Raw genomic sequence first — 22,986 nt, forward strand, 5'->3', positions numbered from 1 at the left:
TCACATAAATAATTTTGTCAAATCAAAATCATGTGGAAAGGTGTTTCAACAGATATCTCCTCCTCGATCGCTTTCTGTCTCTCCGGACCATGATTCCTTCTCTTCTGAGCTACAGGAATCGCATCTCCGGCGATGTTGAGTTTATGAGTGATCACATCTGGACTGACCCATGTGAGGATCTCATCCTTCCATGCGAATACGTCCTTTAACTCGAGGAGAACCTTCGTAACATCATCCTTGATTTCAGCTCTCAATCCTTTGGCAATCCACACTTGTTTTTCATCCGCAATGAGGAACATTTCTGTATCTCCAAGGGCCGTTATAACAAGCTCATCCTCTTCATCATCCTTAGACTGTGGGCGAATTGATAAGGATGCCGAGTATGTTTGTTGAGCAACTTTCTGATTCCCCTTGATCATTACTCCTCCTTTAGCTGTAGGAATGTACATTGTCAAATGGCATATCGATATTAGAGCTGCCACTTCCGAGATAAAAGGGCGTCCCAGGATAATGTTGTAAGCTAACTATCCATCCATAATGGAGAATTCAAGATCTCCTGTCCATGCCTGATCCTGATCCGCCATCTCACATTCCAGAGTTACTTGTCCCTTCATTTGGATCGTGTGACCTGTTACTCCCAGGATGTCTACGATGGTGGTCTCGATCTGGATAGGATCAATTTTAAGTTTGGCGAATGCTCCTCTAGTGATGACGTTGCATGAACTGCTAGTATCTATCATCACTCGTTTCATTTCACATCCTTCCACCATCATGGTGATGACGAGAGCATCTTCATGTGGAGGGATCACTGGACCAATATCTGCAAATGGGTGATTGAGTGACGCTCTATCCAGAGCGGTAGTTCTTGCCTTCTTCACTGTAGGCTGATAACCTGGTCCGCCAGCGATGACGTTAATGACCCCCTTAGCCTTCTTCTTTGGATCCTCTCTTGGTTTATCACCATCTCCTTTCTTGTCATTCTGGACGAACCTGTCCAGTTTTCCTCTCTCAATAAGCCATTCCTCCTGTGATATTTGCAATAATTTTTGGGGTTTCTCCCCGTATTGGTATACTCCCCCCTTTTGGTTCGGGGTATGAAATGCTCCGTTTGTGTTGGTTGTTTTCTATCCACATCAGCACTTCACTTTTGGAAGCGTTTAAAGGCGTAAATGATGGCATATATGCTGATTTATTCCTGGAGCCTCTCCGCCTACTTTTGGAGGTCGATTCGGGGAGCCTTTCTTTTTCCTTATCCCGCTTTCGAGATTCGCATTTCCCTCTTTTAGGAGGAGAAGCAGATTCTCTTCGGATATCATCGACTTCCATGAAATCCTTACATCTTTCCATCAACTCAGCTATGGTTTTTGGTTTATTTCTGATTAGATCCACTTGCAAACTTTTGCAGGTCGTATTCTTTATCACTGCTTCCACGGCTGTGGAAACGTCCACATCTACCACGCGAATGCATAACTTGTTGAAGTTATTGACATAATCTCTTAGAGACTCATTTTCCTTCTGCTTCAGCTCGAAGAGTTTTCGCGATTTAACCACTGGCGGGATGCTTCCTGCGAACTTCGCACAAAATTCTCTGTTCAATTGATCCCAGCTATCTATCGATCCTGGCGGAAGAGATTGAAACCAATCATACGTCGGTCCTTTTAGCGTGGTAATGAACATTCGGCACAACACTGCTTCACTGGCACGGTTAAGTCCAAGCAACATGCGATACTTCCTTGCATGAGCCTCAGGATTATCTTCCCCAGAGTAGCCTGGTATATTTGGGATCTTGAAGTGCCTATCAGTTTCCTCATCTTCGATCCACCTAGTGAAGGGCGATTCTCGGTTGGCGAAAGGATTGTGCCTTGCATTCTCCTCATTCTGCCTACGTATTTCCTCCCTGACCTGATCAGCCATTGAGCCTCGATTCCTTCTCGGGCGTCTCCTACTGTGAGATCTACTCCGCTGTGAGGAGGAGGAGCTGGATTCTGATGAGGGATCTGATGGTGACCTTCCTCCACCTCTGCCACGCCCTCTTGGTGGGGACCGCCCACCTCCTCCTTGATTTGGTGGTGGCAGTAGTATGACCTGGCGAGGTGAACCAACTCGACGTCCATCCTCCCTCCGCTCAGGAGGTGGAGGTGATCTTCCGTGTCGGGGTCACCTAGCTCGACGTCTGTGATGAGAATGGGATTTGGATCGTCTTCTCTCATGTGATCTAGTTCGCCTTCTATGTCTACGATCATCACGTCCGCCTTCTGGGTGCTCATGATCCGCAACCTCATTAATTTGTTCCTGACCCGCCTGCGGTCCAGTTTGCACCGGAGGGACTCGTGGTCTGCCAATAGTGATTCCTGGGTTTGCTGTGTGCCTTGGGGGAGCTTGATCATTCCTTCGACTTCCCTCTGGTATGTCCGGAAATAACCTTCTGTTTATTGGTATATCACTTGCGAGCTCTGGATTAACGACCATTGAATCTGTGGGTTGAGAGAGAAAGTACGCCGAATCACGAAAGGCTCTCGGTCTATAAAAGGCAGCTTACCATTGGGATGTGGTCGGTCTTGGCGGACGGCGGTTCAGAGGGGGAATGGTTCCTGTTGTGGGTCCACCTACATCGTGGTTCTCCAGATAGGCCCTCAATCGTCCCGCCATAATGGGCCTATGCATACTGCCCACTGCATCTGCACAAATTTCCAAAAAGGAATCTGGCGATATTTCTCTTTCATCATGGACGATTGACTGATCAGGATCAACATGGCTGGCGCTTATTTGGGGATTAACTAAAAGCGGTACTGATGGTGTTGTGGTTCCGGTTGAGGGGTTAGACCCTCCACTTGCCATGTTTGTGATTGTGAACTAAGTCCTTTTTGGATTAGAACTTCCACGTTCACCGCACCAATTGATGACTGGTGGTGAACTCTTGATCGGAATCCTTCCCTGCGGGGGGCGCCGTTGGGATCGGCGGAGGGAAACTCCAATGCCAAAGTCAGTATATAGTAATAGAATAAACTGTAATGACAAAGTAGGGTTAAGGAGAGTGTGAATGTGTACCTCAATAGCTTGGGATGCAAGCTATTTATAGTCATGTAGTTGTAACTTTTGGTAACTAGAAAGTCTCCATTAATGCTTCATTAATGGCAGTTACTGATCTCATTCAAGTATGACCGTTAGCTCATTAATGGGTTATTAGTTGCCTTTATCGGGAATCGGCTAAGCCGTTATGGAGGTGGATCGAGGTGAGATGGCGGGTCTCCCGTGTGTTTGACTTCGGATAGCGTATGGAGGAATCTAGGTGATCCGCCATTCCATTGACTTGCTTGATACGCCATAGCTTTCCCGATCGCCTTGATACGTGGTCGTTTGGCTAATCTCCTTTTTAGTCCCGTAAATAATATTTGGATGTTATCAAATATATATATATATATATAGATCAAAACCTTTCAATCAATCAAATAGAATTCATTTCTTTTGAAAAATTGCATCTATAGTTGATTGTTTTTTCTTTCCACCTAAACCAAAATGAACACCATCCTTAACTTTTTGTAGTGCAAACACAACTACTGGTATATTTTACTCATGTTGTAGCAAGTAGTTGTTTAAGGTGACCATTGCTTGAAAGACCTCTTTTGACGATACATTTGCGACCACACAACTATCATGTGATTCTGGATCATTTCCATCATCATTGTTCATTATTGACTGGATAATTTCTTCGTCTGTAGGCGATTCCATAGCTGCATCATTCTCGCTAGGATAGTTCAAAAGTTGCTCGACATCCATCACATTTCTATAGCATAAATTAGAAATGACATCACTTAAAATTATCTATAAAATAATAAATATGGATTTATTGATAAATGAATAATTTATTCATTTATCGATAAATAAATAATTTCGCTTAATGAATATTTTTTTCCGGTTCCAATGATATGCATTTATCGAGGTTTTACTGTATATTGTGAGTTCACTAGATTTAGGGACTATATTTTTCAATTGAAATGAATTAAAAAATATTCAAAATTACTTACTAAAAACTACGTACTTCTTTAAATACCACGGAGTTCTCTAATCAAACTAATACATTTTTAAAGCGAACCTTAAACATAGTGAATCACCGAGATACTTTTGATTTAATCCCAGGTGAAGGCATATCAATTTGAATTTTTTAGCCTAGACGTATTCATGTAACCGTAAAATACACAATTCATGTAAAACTTTAAATAGTCAAAAGATAACAAGAAAAAAAAAACTCAAGTTTTACTGGAACAAAACAACTTCTGTAAGCACAACAACTCCACCATTTTCCTTTATCTTTTTCTCCACAATCTTGGAAATAAGCTTAGCTTTCACAACAATCGGTTTATCCACTGAGAGAGAACACCCTTACCTAACACCTTAAAGAAGCCAAATTGAGTCACATCAAGCATCGGTACATCGGTGCATTGAGTCACATCAATCATCGACCATAGGTTATAGATGTTGACGATAGGGCAACAGAGCTTGTTTCTCAACTTGTGGATTCCTCTAGTCTAGGCTTGCTCCATATTCTATGAGGATGAAAGCTATACCAGCTCGGTTAAATAGTGCAGCATATACCCAGTTAATTCTCTACTTAGTCACATGTATTTTCTAAAAGACAAAGTGATATGTCTGTATTCGAAAATAGACCTACCGAAGCGGTGTAAAAATCCTGATCGCTCGTATGAAAATGATTTTCACAGTGAAATTATTATTTTCTGTGTAAGAAAGAAAATGTGAAAAACAAATCAATCCAGCCATAATAAGTCAGAATGCAGATACTTGGTAAAAACCTCAATAGTGATTTTTTTATCATCAATAAACAAACTAAAATATAGCTTTTAAAACATCTTGGAAATAAATGAGATACCAAAACAAATCATGATTATGATATACAGTGTACCATTTTGGAAAGCAAGGAACATCCAGCAAAGAACATGCATTGTAGGGGACATTGATGATAAGGAGTGAACATATATCATGTTCGATGACCATCATCAGAAGTTATAAAAATATTTATAAAGAATACCTATGAGGTTCCTATCTCGGCTTTTTAAAAAATCTCTCTATCTCCACCCATGTGAGGAAAATAAATAGGGATTTATCCCAGTTAGGGAAAATCCACATCTCGTGCTGTTTAAAATTCTAATTTTATTATTAATAAGAAATCGACGTTAAAAAGTGAGATTGGTTCCATACATCTAAAGATTTAAAAATCTCTAAAATTGCATTTATTTTGGATCTATTAAAACTAGCTAACAATACAATTCAAGTCTTCCGTTTGGTTCAAAAATCTTCCAACATATTTGCTCAATAATAATGAGAATTTAAAATCTTTAAAATTAATGTAGTCAACAGTACAATTCTTGAAAAATTAACTAATTTTAAAGAAAAAAACCAACAGTTGAATTATATAATGTAAATCCACAATACAATGTAAATCCACGATACAGTAAAACCTCGATAAATACATAACATTGGGACCGAAAAAAATATTCATTAAGCGAAATTATTTATTTATCGGTAAATGAATAAATTATTCATTTATCGATAAATCAATATTTATTATTTTATAGTTGCGTTGTCACAAATGTATCGTCAAAAGAGGTCTTTCAAACAATTGTCACCTTAAACAACTACTTGCTACAACATGAGCAAAATATATCAGAAGTTGTGTTTGCACTACAAAAAGTTAAGGATGGTATTCATTTTAGTTTAGATGGAAAGAAAAAAAACAGAAGAAATGACTTCTAGTTGATTGATCGAAAGATTTTGATCTATATATATATATATAATTATTAATTTACATTTTCATTGGGCCCTTAAGGATTTAAATATTTTTATTACTTAATGCATTTACTTTAGTCCATTGGCCCAAATCGAGACCGAAAGAATTTATTATATAAACGAGATTATTACTTTATCAAATATATATTTATCGAGGTTTAACTGTACAATTCAATTCGTATTTGGCCCTAATCAACACTCAACCACCGATAAGAGCATATTTATCGGTTCAATTCGATTTTAAAGAAAAAATCATAATCCGTGTTTGGCCCTAATCAACACTCAACCACCGATAAAGGCATATTTATCGGTTCAATTCGATTTTAAAGAAAAAATCTAAGAGTTAAATTTAATTTTAGATGGTAACCTAATACAATAATCTTCAAGAAATCTCTAAAATCTAAGAGTTAAATTTAATTTTAGATGGTAACCAAATACAATAATCTTCAAGAAATCTCTAAAATCTATTTTCAATCCGGTTTAAGAATCTCTAAAATCTGTATTCCACCCTAATCAACACTCAACAGCACATAATAAGAGCATATTTATCATTTAATCTTCTAGATGTCTTGAGCTTCTTTTCATGGTGAAGTCTTGGGGTTCCTGTCTTGTTCATTTCAAGGACAGGAAATTGGACATTGAAGCATTCTAAATTAGAAAACAATAACCTTTTCTAACACAAATATATAAGCTAGATGAAATATTGTGAGTGAGAGAGTGAAAGATTCAACTGAAGAAAGTTATCTTCATGCTTTTAGCACTACAAAAGTCCCTGCTAGTTAAACATTTATAATGAAAGCTTGCTCTCATGTAAGACATGTATAAGCATCCTTCTGATGATTTCTTTGAACTCTCAAATTAGCAAAGCATAAATAAATGATCTCACATAAACAACATAAAACATATGGCTGCAAAGACTGAATTATTCACTTCAACTACTACTAATGATTCACAAGTTCAACACTCAACAAAAGAAAGACAATAACTGTCTGTCTGCCACCATTTTTAGATGCTAAGCTAAGCTGTGATGGTTTATGCAATATCTACACAAATGCAAATACCATCCTTCAATTTATTAAACCAGATGAACATTCATCAGTGTACTGGCCTTTGCTGCTCAACTCATTTTCGCATCACCGCCCATGTTCATTTTAGCAACATACTCGAACAAGCTACCGTCAAAGCAACGCCGTACTGCTTCTTTCGACAGATATCCTTCCTCATCTCTAGCCAGAATATAAAGGAGAGTCCACTCCAACTTAGCAGCAATCCTGCACACAATATCTACAACATTAAAATGCTATCTGAAGTCGAGAAATCGAGACAAGATGTTTAGGTTTAAATTGCCCTGATACAAACCAACCAAAAATGTCGAAAACAACTCGATTTCCTTCAGTCATGTGCCACACCTCTCCAAATGTTAACTTGTCTGGTACTGTGTTAGCATATTTGCTGAAGATGTTCTCAAGATTTACAGGCATAAACCTGTACCGATGTTCAAAAAACAAATGCAATTTCGGCATCAATACTGGTTAAACTACATACTGACATGGTAATATGATATGATATTATAGTTTCCTACCGTCCTTCGGTGTCATAAGTTCCAGAATCACTGCCATGCTTTGATCTGTGTATATTGCGTATGTATACAGGCAAAAAGGGGGAAGGAAACCAACCCTGTGTGAAATAATATATATCATAAACATACACTACCTTTTCAATATAGTTTGGTTAGCTCTTAGATTCAGATATTTGATTGGAATACAATCAAAAGAGGTAAGATTGTTATAATTCAAATTAGAAACAGATGTCATCCAATAAACTAGAAAATTTTCATTAAAACATTATATCATAGGTGTACTAAACAAGAAAATCTGATCTATTTCCAAAATCACCATAGAGTAATGGGTGTCATAAAGAGGTTGAATTAAATAGATTGAACCATAAATAGAACATCAAAACGGAGTAAGAGAAAGAAAGAACAGACATGAACAAGGAACTTACAGGCAGAGTAGAATAGGTCAATGCTGCATTGATAGCAAGAGCCATGACAAGAGAGACAATTATGTTGAAACCAAGTTGACGAAATCCTGTTGTCATCAGGATAAAAGAGAGAATCAAGCAAAACAAGTATTATTATTATTATTATTGTTTTTATCTTTATTTGATTTTGAAATACCAGAATAAGTCTCCCAAGGATAAACTATTCCATTGCCGTCTTGATCAAAGAAAGCAACATGCTGCTGAAGGACACTCAAGCCATAATGCTCATGGCCTTGAGTTCCATTAGGATGATCTGTATCACTAGCTTTCAATGCTCTTGCCACATCTGTTGTCAACATCAAAATAATTCAACAATTATTAATAAAATCTCTTCCGTATATAAACCCCTATCTAAATTTCCATCATCTAGGTAACAATCTAACCCAACACCATCTAGATATTGTCTAGATTATCCTTTTGGACAAGTCTCACGGCTTTAAGAAGCTTACATGAATTAGAACACACCTTCCTAATATTTACCCTAAAACTGTACAATCAAACTACAAGATTCACCATCAACATCACTCTTCAAACGCAAATGCTTTGATATAAATTGGTTTATATAAGAGATAAAGGGATAGGGATTTGACATTACATACGAATTGCACAGATTATAACTCCAATTCGTCCAAGTTTTCAAATAACATTGATGTGAAAAAGGCTCCAATTGTTAAACCTAGGCAGAAAATTGGATATTTTCCGTCTGAATTGAAGAAAGGAAATTAGAAAAACTTACAAGGCTTAGGCAAAGAAGCATCCAAATCATCACGAACAGGTCTCTCATATGTAACAGGAGCATAAGGTGCTGATCTTGCCAATGAGTCTGCTGCCTCCGTAGCCATTTGTGTGTGTCAAGTGAAAATTGCAGAAATTCTCTCTCTAGAACGAAAGAGAGCGTTGTGTTGGTGTGTGTATATAGAGATTTGAGAATGGAGGCGTGGCAGCCATGCAGAGAAAGATGGTTGCTTCAACATTATGGTGTGGCAATTCCTAGTGAAAGCAGCATCGTCATCATCATCGCACCTTGATTTCATGTTTCAATGTTTACCCCCTTTTTTCGCTTATACTCTCAATATAATATAATAAATTTAAACTAATTTCATTGTTTCGGTGCGTGCCTATCTTTATTCCACCCCAATTATATAGGGTATTACTATTTACCGCCCTTAAATTTCTTACTACCGCTATCTTTTGACAATTTTAGCCTTTGCATAATTTTTGATTCAAAATTTGAGAAAAAAAATTTGAGAGAAAAATTTAAAATTTGGCCTAAACGGATGCGGCATCCGTTCGGTCCATGGTGGGGGCGGACGCGGCACTCCGACCGACCCATGGCAAGAACGGATGGCGCATCCGCCCCCACCATGGGCCGGGCGGATGCGCCATCCGTTCTCACCATTGGTGGGGCGGAGTGTCACGTCCGCCCCCACCATGGGCCGAACGGATGCCGCATCCGTTTAGGCCAAATTTTGAATGTGCAAAATCGTAAAATTTTTAGTGATGAAAAATACTAAATCGTTCAATTTTTTATGACGAAAAATGCAAAATTCCCCAATTTTTTTGTGACAAAAAATACAAAATCGTCATGAAAAATATGTATTATTTTCATGAGTTCTTTGATAAAAAAAACATAAATTTTAATGTTTCCGACTCGTAATCGTCCATTTTCGTGGTTCAGGTTGTTACACATCAATTATTTTCATAATTTCAATTATTGTTTTTCGGGTTTATGATTTTGGAGAGAGAATTTTTAGTTTTTGATCAAAATTATGAGAAGGTCAAAAAAGTTCAAATAAAGGCGGTGATAGTAATTTGAGTGCGGTATTTAGCTGCTCACATTATATATTCACACTTATACTATTCAGATTGTCAATTTAGATAATTGAAATGGATATATTAATATTACATGGTAATTTATACCCATGTTCTTTCAATTTGTTTTTTTTTTTTTGTAAAGTAATTATTTTATAAAAAATAGTAGATATTGAATAAGTAATTAAAAAATTATAATTTAGAATACGAGTTTGAATCTGCATCTTTAATATCATAGATCGTGATAAAGTAATATTAGAAGTGCTTGAAATTGTTTTTGATAGAACGGAATAAAACAAACTTTACTCAGAATTGACTTGAGAGTCTTTTTCTTCAAAAATGACCTTATAATCTTTCAATTGAGTAAGATCTATGTGATGGTAGACAAAACTCTTCTGCTTTTCTATAAAAGAAAATATGATAGTACTCATATAGAAAGACAAGTCATAACCATTTACAGGGAAAAGATCACGATCACTCATATAATATAACGAAAAATACAAGAAAGAACAAAAAATTTCAAATAAAAGAGAAACTGTCAAACATATGTAGATTGATAACAGTGGCGGATGTAGGGGGGGTCAAAGGGGCATTCTCCAAAAAATAAAAATAAAAATTAGTCCAAAAAGAAGGGTTAAGGTGCAAAAATACCCCTAACGTTCAGGATCAGGAGCAATTTTACCCCTAACATCTAAAATGGTGTAATTTTATCCCTAATGTTCGAAGCCAAAAGCAGTTTTACCCTAACGTTGATAAATTGGGTCAATTTGAGAAATAATTCATCAAACTGTCTTCTCGGTCATGAATCTTGTCATCTACACTTCACACATGCGTTATTTTATCAGTAACAAATCACAAACATATGTTGGGATATGAAAAAAATATTAAAAATATACTGTCTTTTGTACGAATTAGACAAAAAAATTCAAAAAATTCACCGAATTTATAAATATTAATCTCCAATTTTATTATTAAATTACAAAAAACATTATATCCTTTTTTTAGAATAAATTGATATGCAATTGGTGCAAAATAAAGAAAAAAATGACTATATATTATAATAGTGTCTTTAATTGATCCAAATTTATCAACGTTAGGGGTAAAATTGCTTCTGACCCAAAACGTTAGAGGTATTTTTGCTCTTGGCTACAAACATTAGTCTAAAAAAAAAATTACATAGAGTTTTGCTTCCCCCTCCTTCAAATCCTGGATCCGCCACTGATTGATAAAAATAAATTATTTAATAAAAAACAAAGAAATGTAAAGAATGAGTTAATCTTTCGGCTAAAAGACGGAAGAAAACTCAAAACTTAGATAAAGAAATTGAAAATTTTCTTAACAGCTAGGGTTTTGCTATCGTCTTGTTCTCTAGTTGATGAGAAATTTTACAATTAGGTTATATCGGTTCTTACTCTTTTTATGGCCTCAATTATCGGTCATTAAAGTTTTTAAACGTTGAATTTTATTAAGATAATAATTTATTTACTGTTAATCAAAGTAAAAGGACCAATGACAACTTCAAAATAAAGTTCAAGGATAAATCTTTTTCTTTCTTTTGAAACAAACAAACTGAATTATATTAAATCGGTTGAAAAACATCACTAATAAAAGATGGTGGATATACTCACACGCTGTGAAGAGACTTAAGAGTAACTACTCTTACTAAAGAATGAGCTTCCAAATTCGAAAGATTGAAAAACTTAGACTGTGGATGCTTGATTGCTTGGGCAAATACTAAATAGTCGATTGAATCTCAATGTTATCTCCATTGACAGATTTGATCCAGCTTAGAGCCTCATCTATTGTCATAGCTTCAGCGAACATAGGATCATACAAACCATCAAACACGTCATACTTCGCAAAAATCGGGATGCTTGTGAAGAATGAAACTGAAATAACAATAACTAGCCTCTTGCAAAACTTCAGCATCAACTTTACAATAAACTTTCTAGTTTCGGGTCTTTGCCATCTATCTTGGACAACAGAAGTTGGGGTAAATTTTATCAATGGTGTACAATCTTTGCTCCATTTCATACTTTGGTGTACAACCTTCAATTTGTCTCACTAATATGTACGAACTTATAGGTGACTTCCCACTTTGGTGTACAGCAGGTAAAAATGACCGGTCAACATAAAGTCAACGCGCCATGTCAGCAGTTTGATCGGTCAAAAAGTCAAAAATTGACCACCTAAAATAAAATTACTTATATACCCTCTCCTTCCTCCTCCCCTTTCCCTTTCCATTTCTCTCTAACTCAACTCTCTATCTTCATTCAATTGTAATTACTAAAAATTGGATTGAAATTAAGATACAAAGAAAACAATTACTAAAATAGAAAAATACAATTATGCATTCTGGGTTAAATGTGGAGTCATTTTCCAAAATTTAGATGATAGGCATAGCTACTAATGTGTCACACCCGACCCTAAACGACCTCAATCGGCATCGGGCGGAAATAGAAAGATTATAATCAATACTTAAGAGTCTCTAAATTATCCAACGCCATTATATTACAATTGAACTACCAAAGTTCTAACCATAATTCTCACAATAAGCAGCCAACTTCCAAACCCCGCCTAAACGGTCGGTAACCTTCTCTATATCCTGTACTTTCTCACCTAAAAACATTAAAATATTTAAAAACGTGAGACAAAAATCTCAGTAAGAAACTATCAGCTACAAAAACCAACTTTACTTAACATAGCTACACATATACATTGATAAAGGGATTTAATCAAAACCTTATAAAATATACTCAAAACTTAAGTTCATGATATAGTCAAAGTAGTAAACCAAAACCATAAAAATATATAATCTTGTATCCATTCTTGAGTTCAAAACCTTATAAAATATTGTAATCAAATAAGTGTTTTATCAAACCAACTCGTATTTAATCAAACGTAAAACTTTATATCAAAATCAATCATAACCGAAAACATAATCCAAATGAACTTAAAACATTGTATCCATCCTCGAGTTTCTCCCCTTAAGTATCAATCCATAACCACATATATAGTCGAGACGTCTCTTAACATTGCCTATCCCATATGGTCTTACCCAATACTTCGCTGCCATACCCAATAGGTCTTCAGACTGTGTACACAGGTCATGTCCCTCACTGAACATGGTCTTCAAATATAAAACCACCGATCCGGATAACTCTCGATGGATATAAAATCATAAAATCATAACGTGCTCAAATTTTCTTTCACAATCAAATTCCAAACTATTTCATAACCATAAATCATTTGGCTTCAATTAGCCCTTTTGTATCATAAAAATCATATTTTGACTTCAATCCAAAATAATAACAACAATAACCGCAACAGATTTCTCAATCCAAAAACAATTAGTAAGAAATCATCAAATTCATTTTGTTCAATATAGATAGACATTGAAATAAAAAACATATATGTATATATGTAAATCAACGAAATTAAGCCTTAAATCAACATAATCAAGTAAAATCTGAAATTCACATAAAAGCATAGTCAATAGCTTCATTTGAACCATAATTTCACAATAAAAAGCAAAATCGTGAAAAATCCCAATTTTACAAAATTCCTGCATAACCCTAAAATATCATTGTCTGAAAATTCTTTGATTATATATATATATATATATATATATATATCTATATATATAAAACTCAAAATATAGTTGATAGTTACTTACCTTGACTACTAATGGAAGAAAACACTATCGTTCAATTCTCCGCTAAATTCTGTATAAGACGTTTCCCTCCAATCACTGTCGAAACTCAAAAACTCTTCGATTAGGACTTAGATCTATGCATAAGGATGCTATGGTTTCAATTTCAAGTGATTCGAACGGTCAAATCACCGTAAATCAAAGAAACGGTGGAGAAACGGTCGAAGAACGATGAACTGACAGAGAAAAGAAAAAAGAAAAAAACAAAGAAAGATGATCATCCACTCCACTCCACCTCTTCGATATATATATATCCAAATCTGGCGAATATCCAGTTTGGTCTTCCATCTTTATATAATCTTTTAAAAATTATCCTAAACTTTTAATTTACACCTAAAATCATCGAATTAACCCCAAACTTTTCCTATAACACCAAGTTAATATCACACGCCTAATAATTATAATATATATTAACGTAAATAATTATAAGGTTCTTATAGTTTTACTTAACACGTTAGCAAGTCCATCATATTATTATAAGGTCCTTAAGTTTTATTTTAATCAATTCTTTAGTCCTTCCATGTATTTTTGTAAATAAAACCCCAAAATTACCCCTAGTTATATACATAAAAAAATTTATCTTTTAGTTTCAAATTTAATCTAATTAGTTTTAATAAAGTTTTTTAACTACATGTATACACCAAAATTAATATACTTGAAAAAATGTATTGTTAATTTTCTTAAATTATAATTATTTTTTTATTTATTTTTTAATATAATATCTTTAAACTAACATTAAATATTATTATAATTTTTTTTAAAACATATATTTTTTTCTTTATTCGTAATTTTTTTTAGAATTGTAAAAACTTTTACAATGATAGTCTTACTCCTATTTTGATAATTTTTGAAATATTTTTCATTCATTTTTTTAGTCAATAAATTTTACGTTATTAAATTAAAGCTCTATAATTATATAAAAATTAATAAATCAATTACTTTACATTGGAGCTTATATTGGAGAGATTGTGATTATGTAGGAAAAAAAGAGAAAAAATATAAAATAGAAAAAATAGATGTCTTATCATTAAAACATAAAGTAAATGGTAGTTTTGATATTTTAAAATTTATTTAGTATAGTTTGACCATTGATCCAAGTATAAGGACTAAGAAGTTAATAAAAATAAAAATTGAGGGACTATATAATTATTTCTAAAAACACATGGATGAAGTAGCGTATTAGGTAAAAACATAGAGACCTTATAATTATTTACCTTATATATTAATACCAAGGTATAAATTCTAGAAATTTAGACACGGACGTGACAATTTTCCCCACCTTAAGAAATTTCGTCCTCGAAATTCAAATTCTCTAATCTAACTTTTCTTCCTCAAATAATCTCCAAGATCACAAAATTATTTCAAATTATCAAGATTCCTCGTACTCATCATAAGACCACAAATTCTAATGTTTTCTTCCATTAACGTAATCCTTTATCAATATCGACATCTTTGTAACACTCATTGAAATATACTCTTAGTAACTCTAAACTTCAACCTAGTCAATTCCATCACCAATAAATTCACAATAAAACTTCAAATATCATTCATATCTTCCTAACATACACTCTAACATACACCCAATCTCACTTTAATAAATTTAAATCATAATTGATTCCATCAATTGCATATATATCAAATATATTTCATCTATCTCCAAGTTCTACAGACTTCAAAAACTATCACGTTTGAACCGCTAATATGTATAATATTATATTTTTCTTAAACTTTACATAATTCGAATCACTGATTTGTATCAGCATATAATCTTACTTCATCATAATAATAATACTTATATCTATAATTTTTCACCCCAATCATTATTTATATTATAATCTCCAATCATTAGCATCAACATCACCATCACTCTTATAAGAGTCATTTCATAAACATCAATGTCACACCCGACCCTAAATGACCTCAAGCGGCATCGGGCGTGAAATGGAAAGATAATAATCAATACTTAGGAGTCTCCAATTTAACCCAAATATCATTATATTACAATTGAACTACCAAAGTTCTAACCATAATTCTCACAATAAGCAGCCAACTTCCAAACCCCGCCTAAACGGTCGGTAACCTTCTCAATATCCTGTACTTTCTCACCTAAAAACATTAAAACATTTAAAAAGGGTGAGACAAAAATCTCAGTAAGAAACTATCAGCCATAAAAACCACTTTACTTAACATAGCTACATATATACATTTGTAAAGGGATTTAATCCAAACCTTATAAAATATACTCAAAAAAAACGTAAGTTCATAATATAGTCAAAGTAGTAAACCAAAACCATAAAAATATATAATCTTGTATCCATTCTTGAGTTCAAAACCTTATAAAATATTGTAATCAAATAAGGGTTTTATCAAACCAACTCGTATTTAGTCAAACGTAAAACCTTATATCAAAATCAATCATAACCGAAAACATAATCCAAATGAACTTAAAACATTGTATCCATCCTCGAGTTTCTCCCCTTAAGTATCAATCCATAATCACATATATAATCGAGACGTCTCTTAACATTGCCTATCCCATATGGTCTTACCCAACACTTCGCTGCCATACCCAATAGGTCTTCAGACTGTGTACACAGGCCATATCCCTCACTGAACATGGTCTTCAAATATAAAACCACCGATCCGGATAACTCTCGATGGATATAAAATCATAAAATCATAACGTACTTAAATATCATTTCACAATCAAATTCCAAACTATTTCATAACCAAAAATCATTTGGCTTCAATTAGCCCTTTTGTATCATAAACATTATATTTGGACTTCAATCCAAAATAATAACAACAATAACCGCAATAGATTTCTCAATCCAAAAACAATTCGTAAGAAATCATCAAATTTATTTTGTTCAATATAGATATATATTGAAACCAAAAACATATATGTATATATGTAAAGCCACCAAATTAAGCCTTAAATCAACATAATCAAGTAAAATCTGAAATTCACATAGAAGCATAATTAATAGCTTCATTTGAACCGTAATTTCACAATAAAAAGCAAAATCGAGAAAAACCTCATTTTACATAATTTCTGCATAACCCTAAAATATCAATTTCTGAAAATTCTTTGATTATATATATATCTATATACATAAACCTCAAAATATAGTTGATAGTTACTTACCTTGGTTACTAATTGACCCGATCGATTCTTCTCTAAATTCTGTCTAAGACGTTTTCCCTCCAAACGTTTCCAAAACTCAAAAACTCTTCGGTTAGGACTTAGATCTATAGATAAAGATGCTATGTTTCCAATTTCGAGTGATTCGGACGGTCGAATCTCCGTAAATCGAAGAAACGGTGGAGAAACGGTTCAGAGAAAACTGATGATAAAAATATAAAAGCGAAAGAACAAGAAAATGAATGAAAAATAGATAAGGATGATCATCGAGTATATCTGGAAGATTTGGGTAAAATTTTTGGCAAATATCACGTTTGATCCTTCATCTTTTTATAATCTTTTAAAAATTACTCTAAACTTTTAATTTATACATAAACCATCAAATTAACTCCAAACTTTCCCTATAACATCAAATTAACCTCACACACCCAATAATTATCATATATACTAATTCAAAATATAAATTTTAGAAATTTAGACACGGATGTGACAATTCTCCCCACCTTAAGAAATTTCGTCCTCGAAATTCACGTTCTCTAATCTAAATTTTCTTCCTAAAATAATCTCCAAGATCACAAAATTATTTCCAATTCTCAAGGTTCCTCATAATAATCATAAGACCACAAATTCTAATGTTTCCCTCCATTAACTCCATAATTTATCCATCTCCACATCACTGTAACAATTATTTATACATATCTCTTAATAACTCTAAACTTCAACCTAGTCAATTCCATCGCCAATAAATCCATAATAAAACTTCAAATATCATATATTCAATTTTATATGATATGATACACTTTATATTCGTATTTTCCTAACATACACCAAATCTTACTTTAATAAATTTAAATCACAATTGATTTCATCAATTGCATATATATCAATTATATTTCACTTATCTCCAAGTTCTATAGACGTCAAAAATATCACTTTTAAACCGTTAATATGTATGATATTATATTTGTCTTAAACTTCAAATAATTCCAATCAATAAACATCATACACCTATAATCATATTTCATCATAATAATACTTAAATCTATAATTTTTCACTCCAACAACTATTTATATTATAATCTTCAATCATTAGCATCAACATCATCATCACTCTTATAAGAGTCATTTCATAAACCTCAACATCAACATCAGTATCACCAATATAGACCTCATTATGATGATACAATTTCCTATCAATAAGAGTCATTTCGTAAACTCTTAACATCAACATCACTCTTAGACTTCTCTGTTTAACTCCTCAAAATCAATTAAGCTAACATGTTATTTTTTTTCCAAACTCCAAATAATATCTTTACACCCATAAAAGTCAATAAATCTATAATATCATTCGATTTTCTTATTTGACCGATAAACACTCAATTTGATCCTTATATAAACTTAAACCGTAATCACACAAACTTCAACTAAAAATAACTTCTATTAACAATATATGTACTACAAAACTTCAATTCTCAACATATATATCCTCTTATATCATATTTATCACTTAATTTCCTACCTCAAAATGTGCTTAAAATCAGACAAATTTGTCTTCAAAATTCATATCTTAATTATTTCCTCAAACACTATTTAAGCTTACCAAATTTTCATATTTAATCACCAAATCATGAACTCTAATATATTCTCCCACTTTACTTCTCATTGATCACTGGCATCGGTATCTCTCTAAACATCATTTATATAACTCTCAATAATTCTAAACCTCAACCCGATAAAATTCAACAATAGATCTGCACTTGAATTCGGATATCATTTATTCAACTTAAGATTCCATAACTTGTTAAACTCCTATCATAATCTCCAATTGATAATCAACCTCCAAACCAAGTAATTGAAATCTCCACATTTTCGCTTTCTTAATCACTTATATATTAACTCCAAAACTCATCATATCAGTTCAAAGTCTCCTAACCTTACTTCACATCTGAGATACGTATATTTTTCAGCTAACTATTAAACTCTCAACTATCAATTCCAAAGCATACTAAGGAGAAAAATCAAAACAAAAACCAAATTCTGGTTTAAAGCTAAAATGACTAACATATGTCGTTTCCAGCATAACTTTGTCATACGGAGTCCGATTAAGGCGATTAAAAAACCCTTGGAAACGTAAGATAATAATAAAGAACTTTCATTTAGGACTCCATGACAGATTCAACCTCTACGTGGTCGAAAAGTACATCATAAGATCAAATACGAATCTGATTCTCTCACAGCACCTATATAGACAATTCTTTATTATCTCTAGCTCAAAGTGATAATTTACTCCTATATCATATATCTATGGCTGTAAGCTAACTATTAAACTCTCACATATCAACTCCAAGTGATACTTAATGTCAAGTATGTAACCCATATCACCAAATATCAATAATTTGCAATTTTTCATACACCCAATATTTTACTAACCATCAAATCTCATTTCTACCCCTCATTTTCTCAATCCTCGAAAAATGTCAAAGTATTTCTTAGCTTTTACCATATATCCATATTCCTCAATTACTATCGACTATTTCTTAGCTATCACCAAATATTCATATTCCTCATTTACTAACAATTATTTCTTCGGTATTATCCAATATCGACATGCCTCAATTACTATCAACCTTAGGTCCGAAGAATTTAACCTAGAGCTCTGATACCAAACTGTCACACCCGACCCTAAATGACCTCAAGCGGCATCGGGCGTGAAATGGAAAGATAATAATCAATACTTAGGAGTCTCCAATTTAACCCAAATATCATTATATTACAATTGAACTACCAAAGTTCTAACCATAATTCTCACAATAAGCAGCCAACTTCCAAACCCCGCCTAAACGGTCGGTAACCTTCTCAATATCCTGTACTTTCTCACCTAAAAACATTAAAACATTTAAAAAGGGTGAGACAAAAATCTCAGTAAGAAACTATCAGCCATAAAAACCACTTTACTTAACATAGCTACATATATACATTTGTAAAGGGATTTAATCCAAACCTTATAAAATATACTCAAAAAAACGTAAGTTCATAATATAGTCAAAGTAGTAAACCAAAACCATAAAAATATATAATCTTGTATCCATTCTTGAGTTCAAAACCTTATAAAATATTGTAATCAAATAAGGGTTTTATCAAACCAACTCGTATTTAGTCAAACGTAAAACCTTATATCAAAATCAATCATAACCGAAAACATAATCCAAATGAACTTAAAACATTGTATCCATCCTCGAGTTTCTCCCCTTAAGTATCAATCCATAATCACATATATAATCGAGACGTCTCTTAACATTGCCTATCCCATATGGTCTTACCCAACACTTCGCTGCCATACCCAATAGGTCTTCAGACTGTGTACACAGGCCATATCCCTCACTGAACATGGTCTTCAAATATAAAACCACCGATCCGGATAACTCTCGATGGATATAAAATCATAAAATCATAACGTACTTAAATATCATTTCACAATCAAATTCCAAACTATTTCATAACCAAAAATCATTTGGCTTCAATTAGCCCTTTTGTATCATAAACATTATATTTGGACTTCAATCCAAAATAATAACAACAATAACCGCAATAGATTTCTCAATCCAAAAACAATTCGTAAGAAATCATCAAATTTATTTTGTTCAATATAGATATATATTGAAACCAAAAACATATATGTATATATGTAAAGCCACCAAATTAAGCCTTAAATCAACATAATCAAGTAAAATCTGAAATTCACATAGAAGCATAATTAATAGCTTCATTTGAACCGTAATTTCACAATAAAAAGCAAAATCGAGAAAAACCTCATTTTACATAATTTCTGCATAACCCTAAAATATCAATTTCTGAAAATTCTTTGATTATATATATATCTATATACATAAACCTCAAAATATAGTTGATAGTTACTTACCTTGGTTACTAATTGACCCGATCGATTCTTCTCTAAATTCTGTCTAAGACGTTTTCCCTCCAAACGTTTCCAAAACTCAAAAACTCTTCGGTTAGGACTTAGATCTATAGATAAAGATGCTATGTTTCCAATTTCGAGTGATTCGGACGGTCGAATCTCCGTAAATCGAAGAAACGGTGGAGAAACGGTTCAGAGAAAACTGATGATAAAAATATAAAAGCGAAAGAACAAGAAAATGAATGAAAAATAGATAAGGATGATCATCGAGTATATCTGGAAGATTTGGGTAAAATTTTTGGCAAATATCACGTTTGATCCTTCATCTTTTTATAATCTTTTAAAAATTACTCTAAACTTTTAATTTATACATAAACCATCAAATTAACTCCAAACTTTCCCCATAACATCAAATTAACCTCACACACCCAATAATTATCATATATACTAATTCAAAATATAAATTTTAGAAATTTAGACACGGATGTGACAATTCTCCCCACCTTAAGAAATTTCGTCCTCGAAATTCACGTTCTCTAATCTAAATTTTCTTCCTAAAATAATCTCCAAGATCACAAAATTATTTCCAATTCTCAAGGTTCCTCATAATAATCATAAGACCACAAATTCTAATGTTTCCCTCCATTAACTCCATAATTTATCCATCTCCACATCACTGTAACAATTATTTATACATATCTCTTAATAACTCTAAACTTCAACCTAGTCAATTCCATCGCCAATAAATCCATAATAAAACTTCAAATATCATATATTCAATTTTATATGATATGATACACTTTATATTCGTATTTTCCTAACATACATCAAATCTCACTTTAATAAATTTAAATCACAATTGATTTCATCAATTGCATATATATCAATTATATTTCACTTATCTCCAAGTTCTACAGACGTCAAAAATATCACTTTTGAACCGTTAATATGTATGATATTATATTTGTCTTAAACTTCAAATAATTCCAATCAATAAACATCATACACCTATAATCATATTTCATCATAATAATACTTAAATCTATAATTTTTCACTCCAACAACTATTTATATTATAATCTTCAATCATTAGCATCAACATCATCATCACTCTTATAAGAGTCATTTCATAAACCTCAACATCAACATCAGTATCACCAATATAGACCTCATTATGATGATACAATTTCCTATCAATAAGAGTCATTTCGTAAACTCTTAACATCAACATCACTCTTAGACTTCTCTGTTTAACTCCTCAAAATCAATTAAGCTAACATGTTATTTTTTTTCCAAACTCCAAATAATATCTTTACACCCATAAAAGTCAATAAATCTATAATATCATTCGATTTTCTTATTTGACCGATAAACACTCAATTTGATCCTTATATAAACTTAAACCGTAATCACACAAACTTCAACTAAAAATAACTTCTATTAACAATATATGTACTACAAAACTTCAATTCTCAACATATATATCCTCTTATATCATATTTATCACTTAATTTCCTACCTCAAAATGTGCTTAAAATCAGACAAATTTGTCTTCAAAATTCATATCTTAATTATTTCCTCAAACACTATTTAAGCTTACCAAATTTTCATATTTAATCACCAAATCATGAACTCTAATATATTCTCCCACTTTACTTCTCATTGATCACTGGCATCGGTATCTCTCTAAACATCATTTATATAACTCTCAATAATTCTAAACCTCAACCCGATAAAATTCAACAATAGATCTGCACTTGAATTCGGATATCATTTATTCAACTTAAGATTCCATAACTTGTTAAACTCCTATCATAATCTCCAATTGATAATCAACCTCCAAACCAAGTAATTGAAATCTCCACATTTTCGCTTTCTTAATCACTTATATATTAACTCCAAAACTCATCATATCAGTTCAAAGTCTCCTAACCTTACTTCACATCTGAGATACGTATATTTTTCAGCTAACTATTAAACTCTCAACTATCAATTCCAAAGCATACTAAGGAGAAAAATCAAAACAAAAACCAAATTCTGGTTTAAAGCTAAAATGACTAACATATGTCGTTTCCAGCATAACTTTGTCATACGGAGTCCGATTAAGGCGATTAAAAAACCCTTGGAAACGTAAGATAATAATAAAGAACTTTCATTTAGGACTCCATGACAGATTCAACCTCTACGTGGTCGAAAAGTACATCATAAGATCAAATACGAATCTGATTCTCTCACAGCACCTATATAGACAATTCTTTATTATCTCTAGCTCAAAGTGATAATTTACTCCTATATCATATATCTATGGCTGTAAGCTAACTATTAAACTCTCACATATCAACTCCAAGTGATACTTAATGTCAAGTATGTAACCCATATCACCAAATATCAATAATTTGCAATTTTTCATACACCCAATATTTTACTAACCATCAAATCTCATTTCTACCCCTCATTTTCTCAATCCTCGAAAAATGTCAAAGTATTTCTTAGCTTTTACCATATATCCATATTCCTCAATTACTATCGACTATTTCTTAGCTATCACCAAATATT

At 32.8% G+C, this 22,986-nt stretch overlaps 1 protein-coding gene across 1 annotated transcript; it reads right to left on the reverse strand.

Moving 5' to 3' along the window:
• Positions 1-6,660: 6,660 nt before the first annotated feature.
• Positions 6,661-8,751, reverse strand: LOC136219498 (peroxygenase-like). The gene is made up of 6 exons (XM_066006919.1): positions 8,582-8,751; positions 7,982-8,131; positions 7,807-7,892; positions 7,385-7,479; positions 7,162-7,287; positions 6,661-7,073 (listed from the first exon to the last, which is right to left on the reverse strand). Exons 1-6 carry the CDS (start codon positions 8,685-8,687, stop codon positions 6,920-6,922), a joined length of 717 nt encoding a protein of 238 aa, XP_065862991.1. The 5' UTR covers positions 8,688-8,751; the 3' UTR covers positions 6,661-6,919.
• Between the last annotated feature and the right edge of the window lie 14,235 nt (positions 8,752-22,986).

The sequence above is a fragment of the Euphorbia lathyris genome, chromosome 2, assembly GCF_963576675.1.
Source record: "Euphorbia lathyris chromosome 2, ddEupLath1.1, whole genome shotgun sequence".
NCBI classification, from domain to species: domain Eukaryota; kingdom Viridiplantae; phylum Streptophyta; class Magnoliopsida; order Malpighiales; family Euphorbiaceae; genus Euphorbia; species Euphorbia lathyris.

What these genes read in the sequence shown, in the direction of transcription:
- LOC136219498 (XM_066006919.1), bottom strand. Translation starts at nt 8,687, where the DNA reads ATGGCTACGGAGGCAGCAGACTCATTGGCAAGATCAGCACCTTATGCT. An exon ending in TGACCTATTCTACTCTGCCT is followed by an intron (nt 7,480 to 7,806) that starts GTAAGTTCCTTG and finishes TATTTCACACAG; the next exon opens with GGTTGGTTTCCTTCCCCCTT. An exon ending in GTTTTCGACATTTTTGGTTG is followed by an intron (nt 7,074 to 7,161) that starts GTTTGTATCAGG and finishes TATTGTGTGCAG; the next exon opens with GATTGCTGCTAAGTTGGAGT.